Source organism: Suncus etruscus, chromosome 18 (genome assembly GCF_024139225.1).
Source record: "Suncus etruscus isolate mSunEtr1 chromosome 18, mSunEtr1.pri.cur, whole genome shotgun sequence".
In the NCBI taxonomy this organism is placed as follows: domain Eukaryota; kingdom Metazoa; phylum Chordata; class Mammalia; order Eulipotyphla; family Soricidae; genus Suncus; species Suncus etruscus.
In genome coordinates this window covers 1,412,059-1,429,585 of record NC_064865.1, presented here as the reverse complement: position 1 = coordinate 1,429,585, position 17,527 = coordinate 1,412,059, and the positions used below count along the sequence as shown (strand labels likewise).

Here is a 17,527-nt window from a genome sequence, read left to right as displayed (position 1 = left end):
CCAAAATGTCAAACAATAAGCATGCCTTTGTTGTTTATGTGTTTGTTTATTGGGGGCAATAAACAATTCAGTAGTGCTCAGGCTTCCTCCTGGCTCTGCATTCAGGGATCACTTCTGGCAGGCTCAAGCGACCATAAAGGATGCCAAGGATGGAACTTGGGTCTGTTGTGTGCAAGACAAACACTCTAGCCACTGTTTATCTCTCAAGCCTCTAAGCACGCCTTTGTTAAGGCAGGTCTTTTGCAGGGAAAGAGGGATTTGGAGCCACACCCTGCTGTGCTCAGGGCTTCTCCCAGCTTGTTACTCCTGACTCAGAGTAACTGAGTCATTGGGATACCATATGTGGTGCCTCCTGCATGCAGCATGGGTCCAGCCCACTGAGCTCTCTCTCCCTGGTTCCAAGAGTGTCTTTTAACAAGTTGCAAGGCCAGAAGTATAGAGAAAGAAGAGAGCAGAGGTTCTCATAGAGTGTTGGAATGTGGCAGGTATGTGGAGAGTGGCCACATAGGCACAAACACACCCACACATCACCCTCATGGAAAGTGACAGAGTGATAATTTTTTGGAAGGAGTGAAAGGGTGGAAGACAGCACTGCCCCAAACCAATCCCTGCCACAGAACTTGAGAGAAAGAAGTGGGTACCAAGAGGGGAGGGTTGCAGGACTTGGAGCACAGGTAGGTTTGAAAAGTCTGGGAAGGAGCAACTGATCCCACACAGGATGGGCCTCTAAAGACATCTGTCCCCTCCTGACCAAGGCTGAGACTGCAGAGATGGAGAGGCTGCTAAGACAAGCTTACAAGGGACCTGCCCCCCAGTTCCTCCAGGCGATTTAATCAGTGGCAGAAACCCAGCTGCCCACTTCCGGCCAGAGCACTGCCATCAAGGAAAGCACCTCGCTGCAAGAGAGCCCAGATACTCGGCCTCACTCACACATACCACATTCATATATACACACCAGATTCACACATAAACACACTATACACACACACACACACACACACACACACACACACACACACACACACACACACACACGCTCCTAGATTGAAAGAGCCTACCACACACATGCCATGAGCATATACATGCACTCAGGAGCCCTACATTAACACACAGTTGTGGATTCTACATGAAAAACTAAACTCTGGGCCCCCTCTCTCTCCAGAAAAAGACCTGGGGGACATCCTGACTCACATCTCATCCTGCAGCAAGGTTCATCACCCTGGCTGGGCTCTCTCAGAGGGCACTGCTAAGGGCTGGGGGCCCTGCACGCTCTTCTCCAGGAACTGTGGCCCAGGAGCCTTCCCAACCTCAACATTTTGGCAACTGGACAAGGGTCACCACTACCTTCAACCAAGCTACAACGGGAGCTCACTTGAAGAAACTAGCAATTGAGGGGCCAAAACAGTGGCGCAGAGTGGAAAGGCACTTGCCTAGCTGGTGCTAGCCTAGGACGGACCGCGGTTCGATCCCCCGGTGTCCAATATGGTTCCCCAAGCCAAGAGCAATTTCTGAGCGCATAGCCAGAAGTAACCCCTGAGTGTCACCGGGTGTGGCCCTCCCAAAAAAAAGAAATATGAGCTCTCATATGACCCAGCAATTCTACCTCTCATCTACCAAAGGGCCCAAAACCTCTAAGGGGAAGAGATATCTGCATTCATCTGTTCATTTCATCACTGTTCATAATAGCCAAAAATTGGAAATAACCCACATGTCTAAGAACAGATGACTGAGAAAGGAACATGGTACATATACACTTATATTTTTGTTTGTTTTGGTTTTGGTTTTTGATGCTCAGGGATAACTCTTGGCTTTGCACTCAAGGATTGCTCCTGGCAGAATTGGGGGATTATATGGGATGTTAAGGATGGAACCCAGGATGGTTTCATGCATGGAAAGAGCCTTACCCACAGTAATATCACTATAGCCTCATATACACTTATAATCTTTTTTTTGGAGGGGAGGGGCCACACCCAGTGATGCTCAGGGGTTACTCCTAGCTATGCGCTCAGAAATAACCCTTGGCTTGGGGGACCATTTGGGATGCCAAGGGGTTGAACTGTGGTCCGTCCTAAGTTAGCACATGCAAGGCAAACGCCCTACCATCTGCCCCACAGGTCCGGCCCCACACTTATATTCTTTTTTTTTTTGGGCCACACCCGGTAACGCTCAGGGGTTACTCCTGGCTATGTGCTCAGAAGTTGCTCCTGGCTTGGGGGACCATATGGGACGCCGGGGATCGAACCACGGTCCGTCCAAGGCTAGTGCAGGCAAGGCAGGCACCTTACCTCTAGCGCCACAGCCCGGCCCCATATTCTTATATTTTAATATAAAAAAAATTGGAACCAGAGCAATAGCACAGTGGGTAGTTTGTCTTGTAGGCTGCTGGCTTGGGTTCGATACCCAGCATCCCAGATGGTCCCCCCAAATACTGACAGGAATGGTTCCTGAGCTCAGAGCCAGGAAGTAAGTCCTGTGCACCACTGAGAGTGGTCCCGTCAAAAAATACCTCAAACAATGAAAAGATGAAATTGTGCAATTATCTACTCTATCGCTGAATCATGTGAAGTGAAATTAGTGAGAGGGAGAGGGCCAGATTAAAAGATCTCTCATGGGGCCGGTGAGGTGGTGCTAGAGGTAAGGTGCCTTGCAAGCGCTAGCCAAGGAAGGACCACGGTTCGATCCCCCAGCGTTCCATACAGTTCCCCCAAGCCAGGGGCGATTTCTGAGTGCTTAGGCAGGAGTAACCCCTGAGCATCAAACGGGTGTGGCCCAAAAACCAAAAAAAAAAAAAAAAAAAATCTCTCATGTGTGAGATCAAGAACCATTAGAGTAGGGGCCGGAGCCATAACATGGCGGTAGGGTATTTGCCTTGCACGTGACCAGCCCTGGCGGACAACCCTAGATGGACCTCAGTTCGATTCCCAGCATCCCATATGGTCCCCCAAGCCTGCCAGGAGAGATTTCTGAGTGCAGAGCCAGAAGTAACCCCTGAGCGCACACCACTGGATATGGCCCAAAAACAAAAACAAACCAACAAAAAGAATCAGTAGGGAAATACCAAAAGCCCAAAGGCAACAGAAACTGTTGTGTGGGCCAATGGTGGAGGAAGTGAACACTCTGGTGGAAGATGTGGCTGGCACTGGAATGATTTATGCAAGAAACTCCCATTAACAGTATTGTGAGCCATGGTGCCTAAAATTAAATTAAATTTTTCAGAGGAAAAGCCCTTCCCCAGTTTTTAGGGACTTCCTCTAAACCTGGGAGAACTTCACAAATGAAAGGGACCACGGGTAGCTGATGACCTGGGCAGAATTCAGGAGCGCTGCAAAGCTTGGCCCCAGGGAGAGGGGTGATCAATTTGGGCTTTGCTCTGGACACAGGCCCCCCAGGGAAGTTGGGGTTCCTCTTGGGGAGGGGGTCTGAGAATCAAGTGCTTCTGAGTCGTTAGATCCCTCTGAACATCTTTTTGCTGTTCTATCTCACCCACTCTGGCCTCAGTTTACCAACTCCCAATCACCTACTCAGATACCAGGGAAAGGAGGCAAGAGCTTTTAATTGCTAGGGGAGACCTTGCTCTGCCTCGGTAGGGAGGGGAGCACACCCACTGTCCTGACCCAAGTTTCTTCAGCTCCCCCTTGGGATCGGGGGACACCTTTCTTTCCCTCTAGTACCCCAATGGCATTTGTAGGGGAGGGACCCCACGGAGTCTAAGATTTCCACAAGGCCAGGTTGGCATGAGGCACGTCCAAGATCTTGCGGGTGTGGTCGACAGCGCCGCTGTACAGGTAACCGCAGGTGGGTTTCTGCAGCGTGTAGAAGGGGCTCAGGGAGTTGGAATACTGGCGGGTGTAGAACTTGAACCTGGCCTTGTTTGCCTTCGCCCAACAGGGTCCCACCAGCACTGCCACATAGGCCGAAGCCAAGTTCTGCTCCCGGCCCTGCTTCCAGGTCCCAGACAGCAAGGGCAGAGTCGCATTCTTCTCCCTGCCTGGCTCTGTCTTCCATCTCGGGCAGGATATGGAGAATTTCTGGGTGTCCTGGGAGAAGGAAAAGAGGGGAGAGCTGGGGTCTCAGACACTGATAACTCCAACTGCTAGGGAAAGAGGCAGGAGAGAGGGAAGGGCCACGGGTCATGACTACAGCCCTGCCTGTTTGGGTTTTGGTTTTTTGGGGGGCCTCATGCAGTCCTGCTCTGGGCTTACTCCTTAGGGGTCCCTCCTGGTGGATTTGAGGGACCCATATGGGATGCTGGAGATCTAACCCCGGTCAGCCACCTTCAAGGCAAATGCTCAGCCTGCTGTACTATTGCTATGGCCACACGGCCTCCATGCCTTGGTACTGGTTCTCTCCCCATCAGTTCTTTCAACTCCTACTCCCTCACCTCCAAAAAACCCTCTCTCTTCTCACTCCAGACCATGGCATTTAGTGAGGGGAAAATATATTTCAAGTCAATGGAACTGGAAAGTAGAAAGTAAGGTTCCCCTTCCAACCAATCAGCTATCTCTGTTCTAGAGCATTACCAACAATGGCTGGCCCAGTTCCGCCTCTGAGAACTCAGAGACCACAGCCAACTCTATGTCTCCCTGGCTCCCCCTCTCTTATCCCCTCCATATTGTCTCTGTGCAGAAATTGAGGGGCTCTTCCATCACCACCTTACCCTGCCTTCCTATGGCCATATTATATGGGTCCTCTTTGAATCCCACAGTCTCCAGGGCACCAGATGTGCATCTATTGGCATGCTTTGAGGTCAGGCAGTGCCTACATGTACCTGTGAGGTGGGGGTGGCTGGTGCTGTCCTGCTTCCTTCTCAGGCTACTGCTCTTGGGGAACCCACTTTTGCTCTGTTCTACTTCACAGTCCTCCAGGTTCTGGGATGAAGAAATCCCAAACTGTGGAGCAGAAATATGGGTTTCAAAGCCAGAGAGATAGTACAGTGGTAGGGCACTTGCCTTGCACACAGCTGGCTTGGGCTTGATCCCCAGCATCTCATACTGAGTGCAGAGCCAGGAGAAACCTCTGACCATCACCAGTAAGGCCTAAAGACAAAAACTAAAACAAACAAAAAAGATATGGGTCCCTCATCAGGAGCATCCATTCTCAGTATGCCATTTCTTTTTGTTTGGCTGGTTTTTGGGTCACATCCAGTGATGCTCTGGTTATTCCTGGTTCTGTACTCAGAAACTACTCCTGAGATGCTCAGTTACTCTCTGCATACTCACGGCATATGGGATGCCAGAGATCACACCTATGTCGGCCACATACAAGGCAAATGCCTCACTTGCAGTACCATCACTCTATTGCCATTTGTTCATTTGTTGTCTTTTGGGCCACACACAAGTGCTGAGTTTCTGGCTCTGCGCTCAGAAATCACTCATGGTAAGTTCAGGGGAACCATATAGGTTCCTGGGGATCGAGCCTGGGTTGGCCCCGTGCAAGACAAATGCCCTACCTATGTTGTGCTATGGCTCTGGCCCTTCAGTGTTGCCTTTTGAATTATTTCTCTCCCAGGCAGAGGAGATGGTGTCTTAGGATCCAGCATATACTTGGCTTACAGGAGCCCATGTTCAATCCCTGGTACTGCATGGTCTGTCCTCCCACTCCTGACAAGCACCTCTAGGTGGGGTCCCCCCCCCAGAAAAGAATAATAAAATAAAAAATTTTCATCTGGAAAGTAATCATGGGGACCGTTTTAAATAATGATTCTTACCTTGCTTTATCTCCATTCTGCCAAATTGGATAGTAAAAATGTTCGGCTGTTGGGCCTGAGATAAAACACAGCTGCAGGGCTTAAGGCACAGTCCTTGCATGCAGCTGACCCTGGTTCAAATCTCTGTGGTCCCTAGAGCACTGTCAGGGTTCACTCCTGAGCACACCCCTACAAAGAGCACCTGTGCATCACAAGGGTCACCTTCTAAAACAAGTCAAAAATTTTAAATAATGTCCCTTGTAATTCTAGATTTTTTTTAATTTTGGTTTTTGGGCCACACCCAGCGGTGCTCAGGGGTTACTCCTGGCTGTCTGCTCAGAAATAGCTCCTGGCAGGCACGGGGGACCATATGGGACACCGGGATTCGAACCAACCACCTTTGGTCCTGGATTGGCTGCTTACAAGGCAAACGCCGCTGTGCTATCTCTCCGGCCCTTCTTTTTTATTCTTACTGGCCCCTCTGGTTGTACTTAAAGGCTATTCCCAGATCAGTGCCCACCTGCTTTGTTGTACTAGGAACCTGGAGCTTTGGCATGTAAATTCTGCTCCTCAGCATGAGATGTCTCCCAGCCTGATTGATTTTTTTGTTTTAGGTAGAGCCTCACTGGGAAATGCTGGAGAGTGGGGTGGGACGATGTGGTTCAGGAATAAAGCTTAGGGTCTCACATATACCAGGAATATGCTATATCACTTGAATCATATCCCTCACCCCTTTATTTAGGGTTCATTTGTTTGTTTTGTGTTTAGATCACAACAACAATGTCCAGAGTCCACATCCAGCTCTATGCTTGGGATCACTCCCGAGTGTGCTTGGAGGACCATGTAGCACTGGAGTTCAAATAAAAGTCACCTGCATGCAGAGCATGTGCTCAAGTCCCTTTAGTTATTCCTCAATATATATTGCTCTTTGTAAATCTTAGCAATGCTCAGGACTTATCCTGCCTCTGTGCTCAGGGACCACTCATGGCAGTGCTCAAAGGGACCATGCTAGGGATCAAATTAGGTTTGGCCATGTGCATGATCAGTGCCCTGCTTGCTGTACTAGTGTGCTGGCCCTGCTACTTATCCTTTGTTGAAGAAATTTGTATCATATCTCTAATATTTTACATACTCTATTCTAATTCTAGTCCTGAGATTCTACCACTGTGCATCACCTTCTGTTCTGTTTTCTGTTCTTACCTACTTTTCTTTTACTTTTATTCTGGATTTTGGGCCTTACCCAGCGGCTCAGGGGTTACTCCTGGCTCTGCACTCAGAATTGCTCCTGCCTTAGGGGACCATATGGAATGCAGGGAATCAAACCCAAGTCCATCCTGGGTGGGCAAGGCAAACACCCTACTGCTGTGCTATTTCCCCGGCCCCAAAGATAGTTTTTGGGTCACAACCAGCAGCGCTTAGGGGTTCCTCCTGGTTCTAGTTTTTGGGTCACACCCAGCAGCGCTTAGGGGTTCCTCCTGGTTCTAGGCTCAGAAATCGCTCCTGGCAGGCTCGGGGGACCATATGGGATGCTGGGATTCGAACCACCATCATTCTGCAAGCAAGGCAAATGCCTTACCTCCACGCTATCTCTCCGTCCCCAAAGAGTATTTTTTTAATTGAAATTAAAAACTACTTTGTATGCCATACTACTACAATAAAAGTTTGTAAGGCTATTTTATTACTTTCAAATAAAAAAGCTCACAAAATATTTCAGTCTTCCCAGCTCTCTGGACACCTCCTTCAGGAGGCATCAGTGACTGGCCCCTGGCGCCCACCTTGTCTCACTTCAAGTTCTCCTCCCCAGATGTGGTGCGTTCCTGGCAAGTTACAGGCTAAGGCCAGCACACATATTCCAGGACTCCCTGGAAGGACTCTGCTTGCCTCATCCTCTTCCCAAATCCTGCTCATTCTGGGTTCCTGCTCATGTCCAAACAGCACAGAAACCACATCAGCGGTCAGGACCATTTCCTATTCCTGTGTCCCCAGGGCTCTGGGTTATGCAACAGCTGTGCTGGAGAGAAGAGCGTGTGCGAGCTGAGCGGGCCTGAAGGGTCCCTGCCCTGAGACTCGGATCAAAGCCAAGGAATGAGAAAGAGACAGGCGAGGAGGTCTCACTTCTCATTGCCTTTATGAGCTTAGTACCCCACTTTTTAAGGAGTGTTATCGCTTCTAATCCCTCACTAATTGTCACAGTCAGGTTTTATTATCAGCCTCACTGAAAACTGTGAAAATAAGTCAAAAAGCGTTTGTGATGGGCCACATAAATGGCTCAGTAGGGAAACATAAGCCTTTAATGCATGAAACCTTGGGTTGTTTCCTCAGCACTACAAATCACACACACACACACACACACACACACACACACACACACACACACACACACACACACACATACAACCCAAGAAACAAAGGCCCTGCAAATATGAACATAAACACGCAGCCTGAAGGGCAGACTCAGTTCCTCCATCCATGTTTGTGGCTGGGTGTCTGTGTGGGGTAAGACCTGCCCCCCTCTAGCTGATTGCTCTCTCTGCTGTCACAGTCTGAAACATCTTTCAAAGTGGCCTCTTGCTGGAGTGGGGAATCTCGACTCTAGAGTCTAAGATAAGTGTTTTCCCTTTAATTTTTTTTTTTTTTTGGTTTTTGGGCCATACCTGCTAACATTCAGGGGTTACTCCTGGCAATGTGCTCAGAAATTGCTCCTGGCTTGGGGGACCATATGGGACGCCAGGGGATCGAACCTTAGTCCGTCCTGGGTCAGCCGCATGCAAGGCAAGTGCCCTACTGCTATGCTACCGCTCTGACCCAAGTGTTTTCCTTTTAAAAGAAATATTTTTAATTTTTAGATTTTGTGCCATGCCTGGGAGGTGCCCAGCTCAGGGATCACCCAGGGTTCGGGGAACCATCTGGGATGCTGGGGATGGAAGCCAGGTGGGTGACATGCAACATTGTACTATCTTTCCAGCCCTGAACATTTTCCTTTTTTCTTTCTAGTGCTGGGGCTCGAACCCAGGACCTCACATAAACAAGATCTATGCTCCCAAGCTTTTCTTCCTCTTGTTGAGGTTGACATTGGGCCACTTTGATTCCCAGAAGCTTCAGTGTGATGGGTTTTTTTTCTGACATGGACACAGCAGCGTGGGAAATTTGGGGGTGCAGAAGCCACCCCCATTTGCCCCTGTTCCCTGAGCCACTGTTCTGGACCCAGCCTATAAGCTTTGGGAGACTATTGTGAAGGCTGACAGGGCTTTCAGGTAGTGGGATTAGATGGGACCCCGCTGAAGGGAGCGGCAGGGCAGCACTAGCTAAGTGGATGGAATGTGCCCTGTGTCAGGCCAAAGATTCTCAGCACCTGCTTCTCCTGCCTCATAAAAACAGAAACAAATCTAAGCATCTATGAGTTTCCACCACTCATGAGGGTCTCCATGGTGGAGCATCTGCCCCAAACTCTGATCCAGGAGCTGCTCAGCTCCCCTACCATCTGTGTGGTTCAAAAGCAAAAAGGGTCCGAGATAGGACAGGAGGAAAGACACGGGTCTTGCAAGCAACAACCCAGATTCAATGCCCAGCACCACATCTGGTCTCTTTAGCACCTCCAGGAGGGATCCCTGAGCCCCAAGCCCCAAGTGAACTCTGAGCACCATCAGGCCTAGCCCCCAAACAAAAACAGAAACAAGAAGCCCCAAACAAAAACAGAAGCAAGAAGCAGTAGTAGCAGCGGCTTGTATCAGTCCCAGATCTGGCGACTGGTCAGTGTGGAACCAGGAGGCCCAGTGCAGGCCCTGACTCGGAACCACCGGCCGGGTCTCCGTGCCAGGAAAGGATCAGCAGCTGCACCCACAGCGCTCTTGACTGGTAGAACCGTGACCCACCCCCAAGAAGGAACAAGGTCCCCACACAGAAGGCTGAGGGCCAGTGGCAAGGAGGAAGAGAAGGAGGAGAGGGGGAGGCAGAGAAGTTATTGGACAAAAGGGGAGAGGAGGAGGAGGAAGGCGGAAGCCTGAGCCTCGCCCTGCCCCTGCCAGGGGCACAGTCAGGCTCCCGGTGACTAACTCCGGACTGAGAACACCCCCCTGGCTCCCCTCCCCGAGGGTGGGGCGCATACTTTCCAGGTTAACATCTGGTTTCATTTAACCCTTTCCTCCTTCTGGTCTGACCTGGCTGGGGCCCTCTGTGTGAACATGGTGCATGCCTGTAGTTATGATGTGATGTGTGGTGTGTGTGTGTGTGCCATGTATATGTGGTATAGAGGAGTATGGTGTTGTGGTGGAAGAATGTATTTTCTGTGTGTGTGTCTGGAATATGTAGGGTGTGTGACGTGTTGCATGTTCATATGGTATTGTGAGATGTGGTGGTACATCTCTGATGTATGGCTGTGTATATGTGGTGCTCCATGGTGTGTGTTATTTGTGATATGTGTGTGCGGTGTGGGGGTCTGGATTACCTGGGATGTGTGGTGTGATGCATGTTGCATGAATGCTATTTGTGGTATGGCTTTGAGGTGTGTGAAACGTGTTGTCTGTGTGGTATTTGTGGTATGACTGTGATGTGTTGTCTGTATGGTACTGGTGGTGTGGCTGTGGTATTCGTGGCATCTGTGTGTGTGCATATGACTTTAAAGAGTAGTTCGCAGTTGGGGTGTTGTGTCCCTCAGGGAACATTGGACAAACGGCAATGCCTGGACACAGGGTGGTCTCTAGGGGAGGCTACATGTCAGGCAGCACCGGTGCGAGCAGTGCCAACGAGGCCATGGAGCCCCCACAGTGTCCAGGCAGCCCCCACAACAGAGCCTTGCACACATAAAGTGGACAGAGCTCAACTGGGAAACTCGGGTTTTGAGCTTGAGGAAGACACCCCCGTCATTCCTCCTGCTTCCTGCAGCTTACTTCTGCCCCCACTCCTGAGGTGGAGGCAGTGGGGCTCAGAGGACAGCAGAGGGTCTCCAGAGCCCCTTCCCTCCCTGCCACATTCCCCTCTCTCCCTTTGGAACCCAGAGCCTTGCTTCCACTTGCCAGGCACGTGTTGGTGAGCCCAGCTTCCTTGGCAGGTTCCTCACTAGAGCCACAGGAGTCATTCCAGACAAAACTCCCTCCCCAGCCCCTAGCTGGGCCCTGGAGAATGAGCTCAGCTCTTTCAGGAACCTCATGACACAAAGAACGATCCCGCCCACGTCAGGGCCTGGTTTCCAAGTTTCTAGTCACAGTTTCCAGCACCTATCAGCAATGAAACCAGAATTCTGTCCACACATTCATTGGTGCCTTCCCCAGGGAGTTAGACACAGGAGATTCTGTGGACCTTTCTGAGAGCGTAATGAGACTTCAGGCTTTGCCTTGTATGTTATTGTTTTAGGGCTCTGCGTGGCAGTGTTCTGGGCTTACTCCTGACCCTGTGCTCAGGGATCACTCCCGGTGGGGCTCCAGGGACCCTCTGCAGTGCCGGGGATCGCACCCAGATGGGCCGCGTGCAAGGTGAGAGCCTCAGCTTTGTCCCAGCTACCTGGTCCCGATGCTGACCTCCCGAACACTCCCAGCAGCACATCCGCTAGCCCAGCCTGTGTCAGGCATGCCTCCTGTCACCTCACCCCTGGGTGGCAGGCCTGCTGCCCTGCTGAAAAGCAAACAGCTCTAGGTGGGGCAGCAGCAGGGCCTTCCCCAGCACCCACTGGAGAATGTGCTAGAGCTTTGGAGCTGGACCAACTGAGCTCAGGGCCCGACTCTGCCCTTACTGGTTGGGCAGCTTTGCCTAGGCAAGTCCCCCAAGCTCTTTGAGCTTCAGTTGCCTCATCTGCAGAATGGGGCTAATCAGACCATCTGCTTCACCCGCCACCTTGCTGTGGGGGCGCAGTGAGCTAGCTGTGGGAACTGGTAAAGCGCAAACGCCACCCGTAATTATTATTAGCCTGGCTGATGATACCACAAACTGCCTGGGTGTCTGCGTGTCGGTGTTGAACTCACTCACCTGAACCTTTAAGACTGCAGAGCTGCCTTTGCCTGCAGTGGGGGGAGGGCCTCAGAAGCACCCCCACCCCAGCATGTGGCAATAGCATGTGGGCCCTGAAGTTCAAATTCCAGTTCTTCCAGGGTTTCATCCTTGGTACCACATGGTCCCCTGAGAGTCACTAGGGGACCTGCATGCAGCCAATCTGGGTTTGATCTCTCTCTGGTGTCTCTCTCTCTGTGTCTCTGTGTGTCTCTGTCTCTGGTTCTCTCTCTCTCTCTCTCTCTCTCTCTCTCTCTCTCTCTCTCTGCATGCAGCCAATTCAGGTTTGATCTCTCTCCTCTCTCTTTCCTCTCTCTCTCTCTCTCTCTCTCTCTCTCTCTCTCTGTCTCTCTCTCTCTCTCTGTCTCTCTCTCTCTGCATGCAGCTAATCCAGGTTTGATCTCTCTCCTCTCTTTCTCTCCCCCACTTCTCTCTCTTTCTCTCCCCACCACCATAGAGCACCATCTTGGTGTGGCCCCCAAACAAAAATTTTTTTATTTAAAATTCAAAGTCCAGGTCTCTCACTTATACCCTAGTAGGCATATACAACCCTGGATCTCAGGGTTTATTCATTTGTTTTTCAGGATCATACCCAGTAGTGCTCAGGGGCTGTTCCCAGTGTGGTCCTCAGGGGGTGCTTCCTCAAAGGGATTGGGTGCTAGGATGGAACCTGCAAGCTACCACATGCAAAGCCTGTGCCCTGGTCCTCTGAGCTCTCACTGGCCTGGGTCTCACTGTTCCTACCCATGAAGGAGGATTATCCAGAGACTGTCTCAAAGGAGTTCCATGAGGCTATCATGCGGTACTCCTGCAAAGTATCTAGATATCTTTAGACTTTGTTCTTTGCGGGGGCAGGCTCTTCCCAGTGTATAAAGGGGTCAGGGACCCACTCCTGCTTATACGGGTTTGATGTTTCAATACTTAACTTAAGCACTCAATAAGGAACGAGGGGCATAGCTCAGTGACAGAGCTCAAGACACACATAGGTAAGACTTTGGATTCTAGCTCCAGCATCTTCTCTGTCTCTATTTGTCTGTCTGTCTGTCTGTCTGTCTGTCTGTCTCTCTCTCTCTCTCTCTCTCTCTCTCTCTCTCTCACACACACACACACACACACACACACACACAGAGTGGTACAGATTTCTTTTATTTTGCAGGCATTTTGGATCATACCCAGTGGTACTCAGGGATCACTGCTGGCAGGTGTCAGAGGATCCTCTGCAGTGCTGAGGACCAAATCTAGGTTGGGTGTGTCCAAGAAAAATGCCCTATCTGCTGTATTATCCAGGAGAAAAAAAAAAACTTTTTTTTTTTTGCTTTTTGGGCTTAGTGGTTACTCCTGGCTATGCATTCAGAAATCACTCCTGGGTTGGAGAACCATATGGGACACCAGGGGATTGAGCCTTGGTTCGTTCTAGGTTAGTGCGTGCAAGGCAAACGCCCTACTGCTTGCTTGTTCCAGCCCCAAGAATTTTTTTTCTTTTCAGGTTTTGGGCCTAAATTTTCAGTGCTTCGAAAATTTCCTTGGCTCTGGGCTCAGGAGTAACCTTAGCTGTTTTTAGGAGATATTTGGCACCTGGAATTGAACCAAAGTTAGTTGCGAAAATAGAACACACCTTATCCCCAGTACTAGCTCTCTGGCCCTGAGAGAGGATACTCTTTGCCGAGGGACAATGACTCAAGAGGTAGCCTCACTTGTGCACTGCTGGGCCCGATCTCTGGCACCACAAGGGCTTCTGAGCACTGCTGGGTGTGGCCCCACAATGACAACAGAAAAGTGGGAGGCTTCACAAATCATTTAGTCCAAATCAACTCTTGCCATCCTGACTACATGTCACACTTTTGATGGGATAAACACAAACAGTCCGGGGAGCCTGAGGGGAGTGAAGGGCAGTGGAGTCAGCGGAGTTGGTTGGGGGCACCGCCCTGAAAAACAAGGGGCTCCTTGGTGAGAGCAGGGGAACAGACCAGCAGTGGCACTGGCACTGAAGTCTTTCCGAAGGGACCCCCCCAGCTCCCACCTCACCAGTGGGACTCTTTCTTCTCAAACAGGCCTCTTGTACCTTTGAGGGCCCCACACCCAACAGTGCTCAGGGTTTACTTCTGGCTTTGTGCTCAAGAGGAACTCCTCTTGGTGCTCACAGGCCCATTAATGGTGCTGGGGGATGAACCAGTGTCAGTGCATATAAGACAGGTGCTGTCTCTTTGTTCCTTCTTGTGCTACCCCCTTTTTGATTGGAGGCTAGGTCCAGTATTGTGTAGAGTTGGGAGGATGGAACTGGGACTTCTGAAACCAAAGTACATGCCCCAACCCTTCGTGTCAAGTCTTGGCTCTAGATTTTCATACCCTTGATCCGCCCAAGTCCAGCCCCAGGATGTTGCCCCACCTGGAGCATCCTTGACTGGGTCATTTCTTGCTGGTCAGGACTAACTTGAGATGGTCTGGGGGTGCAGTGGCTCCAAGGGATGACGGGAAGGGTATTGGGATTGCCCAAGGCAGAGGATTTGTAGGATCCGGAGCATTGTGATACCTTGTTGACCACACAATCCCACTGTGGTCCCTCAGAGATGCAAGCAGGTGAAAGGGGTTGAAGTTTCACGGCCTATAAAGGCCCTTTTCCCCTGACGCTGACCCATTTGTCACTTTCCTTCTCCCACAAGTCCTAGGTCTTGTGAACTGTAGATAGTGGGGTAATTGGAAAGAGAAGGGCAATCGCCCTCATTTTCAGATGCCATTGGAAATTGTATTGTTCCCCCCCCAAACCCTACTATGGAATAAGTTACTTTCTGGGAAGTGGACACAACCAGCTCTCTTCAGATGGACGGATGGGCAAATAATTGGGTAAGTAGGTAGTGCATGGATGTGTACGTGGATGGGCAAGTATGTGGGTAGCTGGGTGGATGGATGGGTGGATAAAGGGATGAATAGAAGGATGGGGTAGGGAGTGGAGGTGGATGAATGGATGGGTGGTGGGTCGGTGGATGGGTGGATGGATGGATGAGTGGGTGGAGGAAGGGATGAATAGAAGGATGGGGTAGGGAGTGGAGGTGGATGAATGGATGGGTGGTGGGTGGGTGGATGGGTGGATGGATGGATGAGTGGGTGGAGGAAGGGATGAATAGAAGGATGGGGTAGGGAGCGGAGGTGGATGAATGGATGGGTGGTGGGTGGGTGGATGGGTGGATGGATGGATGAGTGGGTGGAGGAAGGGATGAATAGAAGGATGGGGTAGGGAGCGGAGGTGGATGAATGGATGGGTGGTGGATGGGTGGATGGGTGGATGGATGGATGAGTGGGTGGAGGAAGGGATGAATAGAAGGATGGGGTAGGGAGCGGAGGTGGATGAATGGATGGGTGGTGGGTGGGTGGATGGGTGGATGGATGGATGAGTGGGTGGAGGAAGGGATGAATAGAAGGATGGGGTAGGGAGTGGAGGTGGATGAATGGATGGGTGGTGGGTGGGTGGATGGGTGGATGGATGGATGAGTGGGTGGAGGAAGGGATGAATAGAAGGATGGGGTAGGGAGTGGAGGTGGATGAATGGATGGGTGGTGGGTGGGTGGATGGGTGGATGGATGGATGAGTGGGTGGAGGAAGGGATGAATAGAAGGATGGGGTAGGGAGCGGAGGTGGATGAATGGATGGGTGGTGGGTGGGTGGATGGGTGGATAGATGGGTCAGTAGGTGGGTAGGAGGATGAATGGATGGATGGATGTAGCTGAGTGGACATATGTGGGTGGGTGGCTAGATGGGTGGGTGGGTTAAACAAAGTAGATGGGCAAGGAAATGGTTGTGATGGATATGGAGATAATGGATATGTTGACCTTCCTGATTTGAGCCCTGTTCACCTTCTTAGCCTCATCTTCCTCCCACACACTTCATTTTAAGTTTTTGTTGTTGTTGCTGTTGTTGTTTGTTTTTAGGTCACACCCAGCAGTACTCAGGGGTTACTCCTAGCTCTACTTTCAGAAATTGCTCCTGGCAGGCTCGGGGGACCATATGGGATGCCAGGATTTGAATCACTGTCCTTCTGCATGCAAGGCAAACACCCTACCTCTATGCTATCTCTCCGGCCTCTGCATTTTAAGTTTATTTCTTAAACATACCCTACTCCCTGTCCTTCTATTTTTTCACATGTTCATTCTCCTAATGATCCAGGGAGTGAGAGGTGAAGGGATGGTGGTTAGGTGGATAGACAGGCGACAGTGGCATGGCTTAGGTAGGCGCATGTGGGGAAATTCAGTAAATAGAGATAAGGTGGGTGGCTGTGCTACCATGACTGGGATTACAAGCCTAAGAGTCACATTCTGTAGCTGGAATTCTGGCTGGATCACTTTCCTGGATCCGGGTAAGTAAGTACTTGACCTCTCTGTCTGCTCATTTGTAAAGTGACTAAACTAAAGGTAACAGAACCTAACAGAGTGGGGGTGGGGGTACTGGGTTGATGGGCAGATGGGTGAGTGGACTGCGTCCTGTCCTCATATGCAAAACCTAAGGCCCTCCCCTGCCTGCCTGGGCGTCTCTCTCCCTCACTCTAGCACGGTGGACTCTGCCAATGATGTGTCAGGAAACTCTTGTGCAGAAGTGGCCCGATTTTCTCCCAGAGTGGGAGGAAGGGGAGGCTGGTGGCAGATGAGACTAGACGCAACAAGCTGGTGTACTTGTGCCTGGGGCTATGCCCAGCACTTGTTTCCTTCCTGGCCCTGGGTCAGTTCTGACTGTTGGTGCTGGAGTGAACTTTGGGACTCACAGGCAGATTGGGAGTTGGGGTGTTGATGACCTGTGAGCTGTGCTCAGATCTCACTCCCAGACTAATGACCCCTAATTGCAGAGGAGGCTGAGGGAGTTGCTGCAATCAGGGTTGGCCCTGCAGGAGGGAGCTTCAGAACCAGGTCTCCCAGCACCCTGGGCCAGGTTATACCACCTGGGAGAGGGAGTGGGTGAAAGGCACATGCTGGAGGAGGGAGGAGGAAGCACATCCTGGGTGAAGAGAGTTCATGGAGGGGGCAGGAGGGAGCATGGATGCTGGGGAGGGAGCACATGTTGGAGGAGGGGAGGAAACCTCCTTCCACAATAGGGTGGAAAGAGAGGGAGAGGGAACATAGCAGGAGGAGAAAGGAGAGAGTATGGATGCTAGAGCAGAGGGAGCACATGCCAGATGGGAGGGAGAAAGGAGAATATACTGGTGGGAGGAATATACAGAATATACAGAGTGGGAGGAAGAAACTGCTGACTGGAAGGAAGAGGGAGCACATGCTAGTTCAGGGGTGGGAGCATAGTTGCAGGGGGGAATGGGACTCTTGCTGTCAGAGAGAGGAAGAAGCACCTGCTGGATGGAAGGGCCTGATTCCCAGCTCAGAAGCTGAAGGAGCTGTCAGGAGGGGTGTAGGGGTGGGTGGCAGATTGGGAAAGTAGGAGCCACACTGTGTTTCAGTCACTCATGCTGGGCAGGTCTCCAGGAGACCCAGTGACCAAACACAGCCTAGCACATCCATGTGTTTCAGTTTCCTCAGCAAGACAGTGGATTCACTTTTTGTTAGACATTTTTTTGTGTGTGTTTTTGTTTGTTTGTTTTTGGGTCACACCCAACAGCACTCAGGGGTTATTTCTGGTTCTGAGCTCAACAATCTCTCCTGGCAGGCTCGGGGGACCATATGGGATGCCAGGATCAAACCTGGGTCAGCCGCATGCAAGGTAAATGCCCTACCTGCTGTGCTATCACTCCAGCTTGTTAGACTTTTTTTTCTTTATTTCTTTTTCTTTTCTTTTCTTTTCTAAATGTTTTTGGTTTGGGGATTTAGTCCTGGCAATGCACAAGACTAGTCTCTGCGTAGTGTTCAGAGGTTGCTCTTTTTTTTTTTT

General features: G+C 50.8%; 1 protein-coding gene across 1 annotated transcript; it reads right to left on the bottom strand.

Annotated features, from left to right (window-relative positions):
- Positions 1-3,707: 3,707 nt before the first annotated feature.
- GUCA1ANB (GUCA1A neighbor) lies at positions 3,708-10,437 on the bottom strand. The gene is made up of 3 exons (XM_049765204.1): positions 10,397-10,437; positions 8,247-8,278; positions 3,708-3,952 (listed from the first exon to the last, which is right to left on the bottom strand). Exons 1-3 carry the CDS (start codon positions 10,435-10,437, stop codon positions 3,708-3,710), a joined length of 318 nt encoding a protein of 105 aa, XP_049621161.1.
- Positions 10,438-17,527: the final 7,090 nt, after the last annotated feature.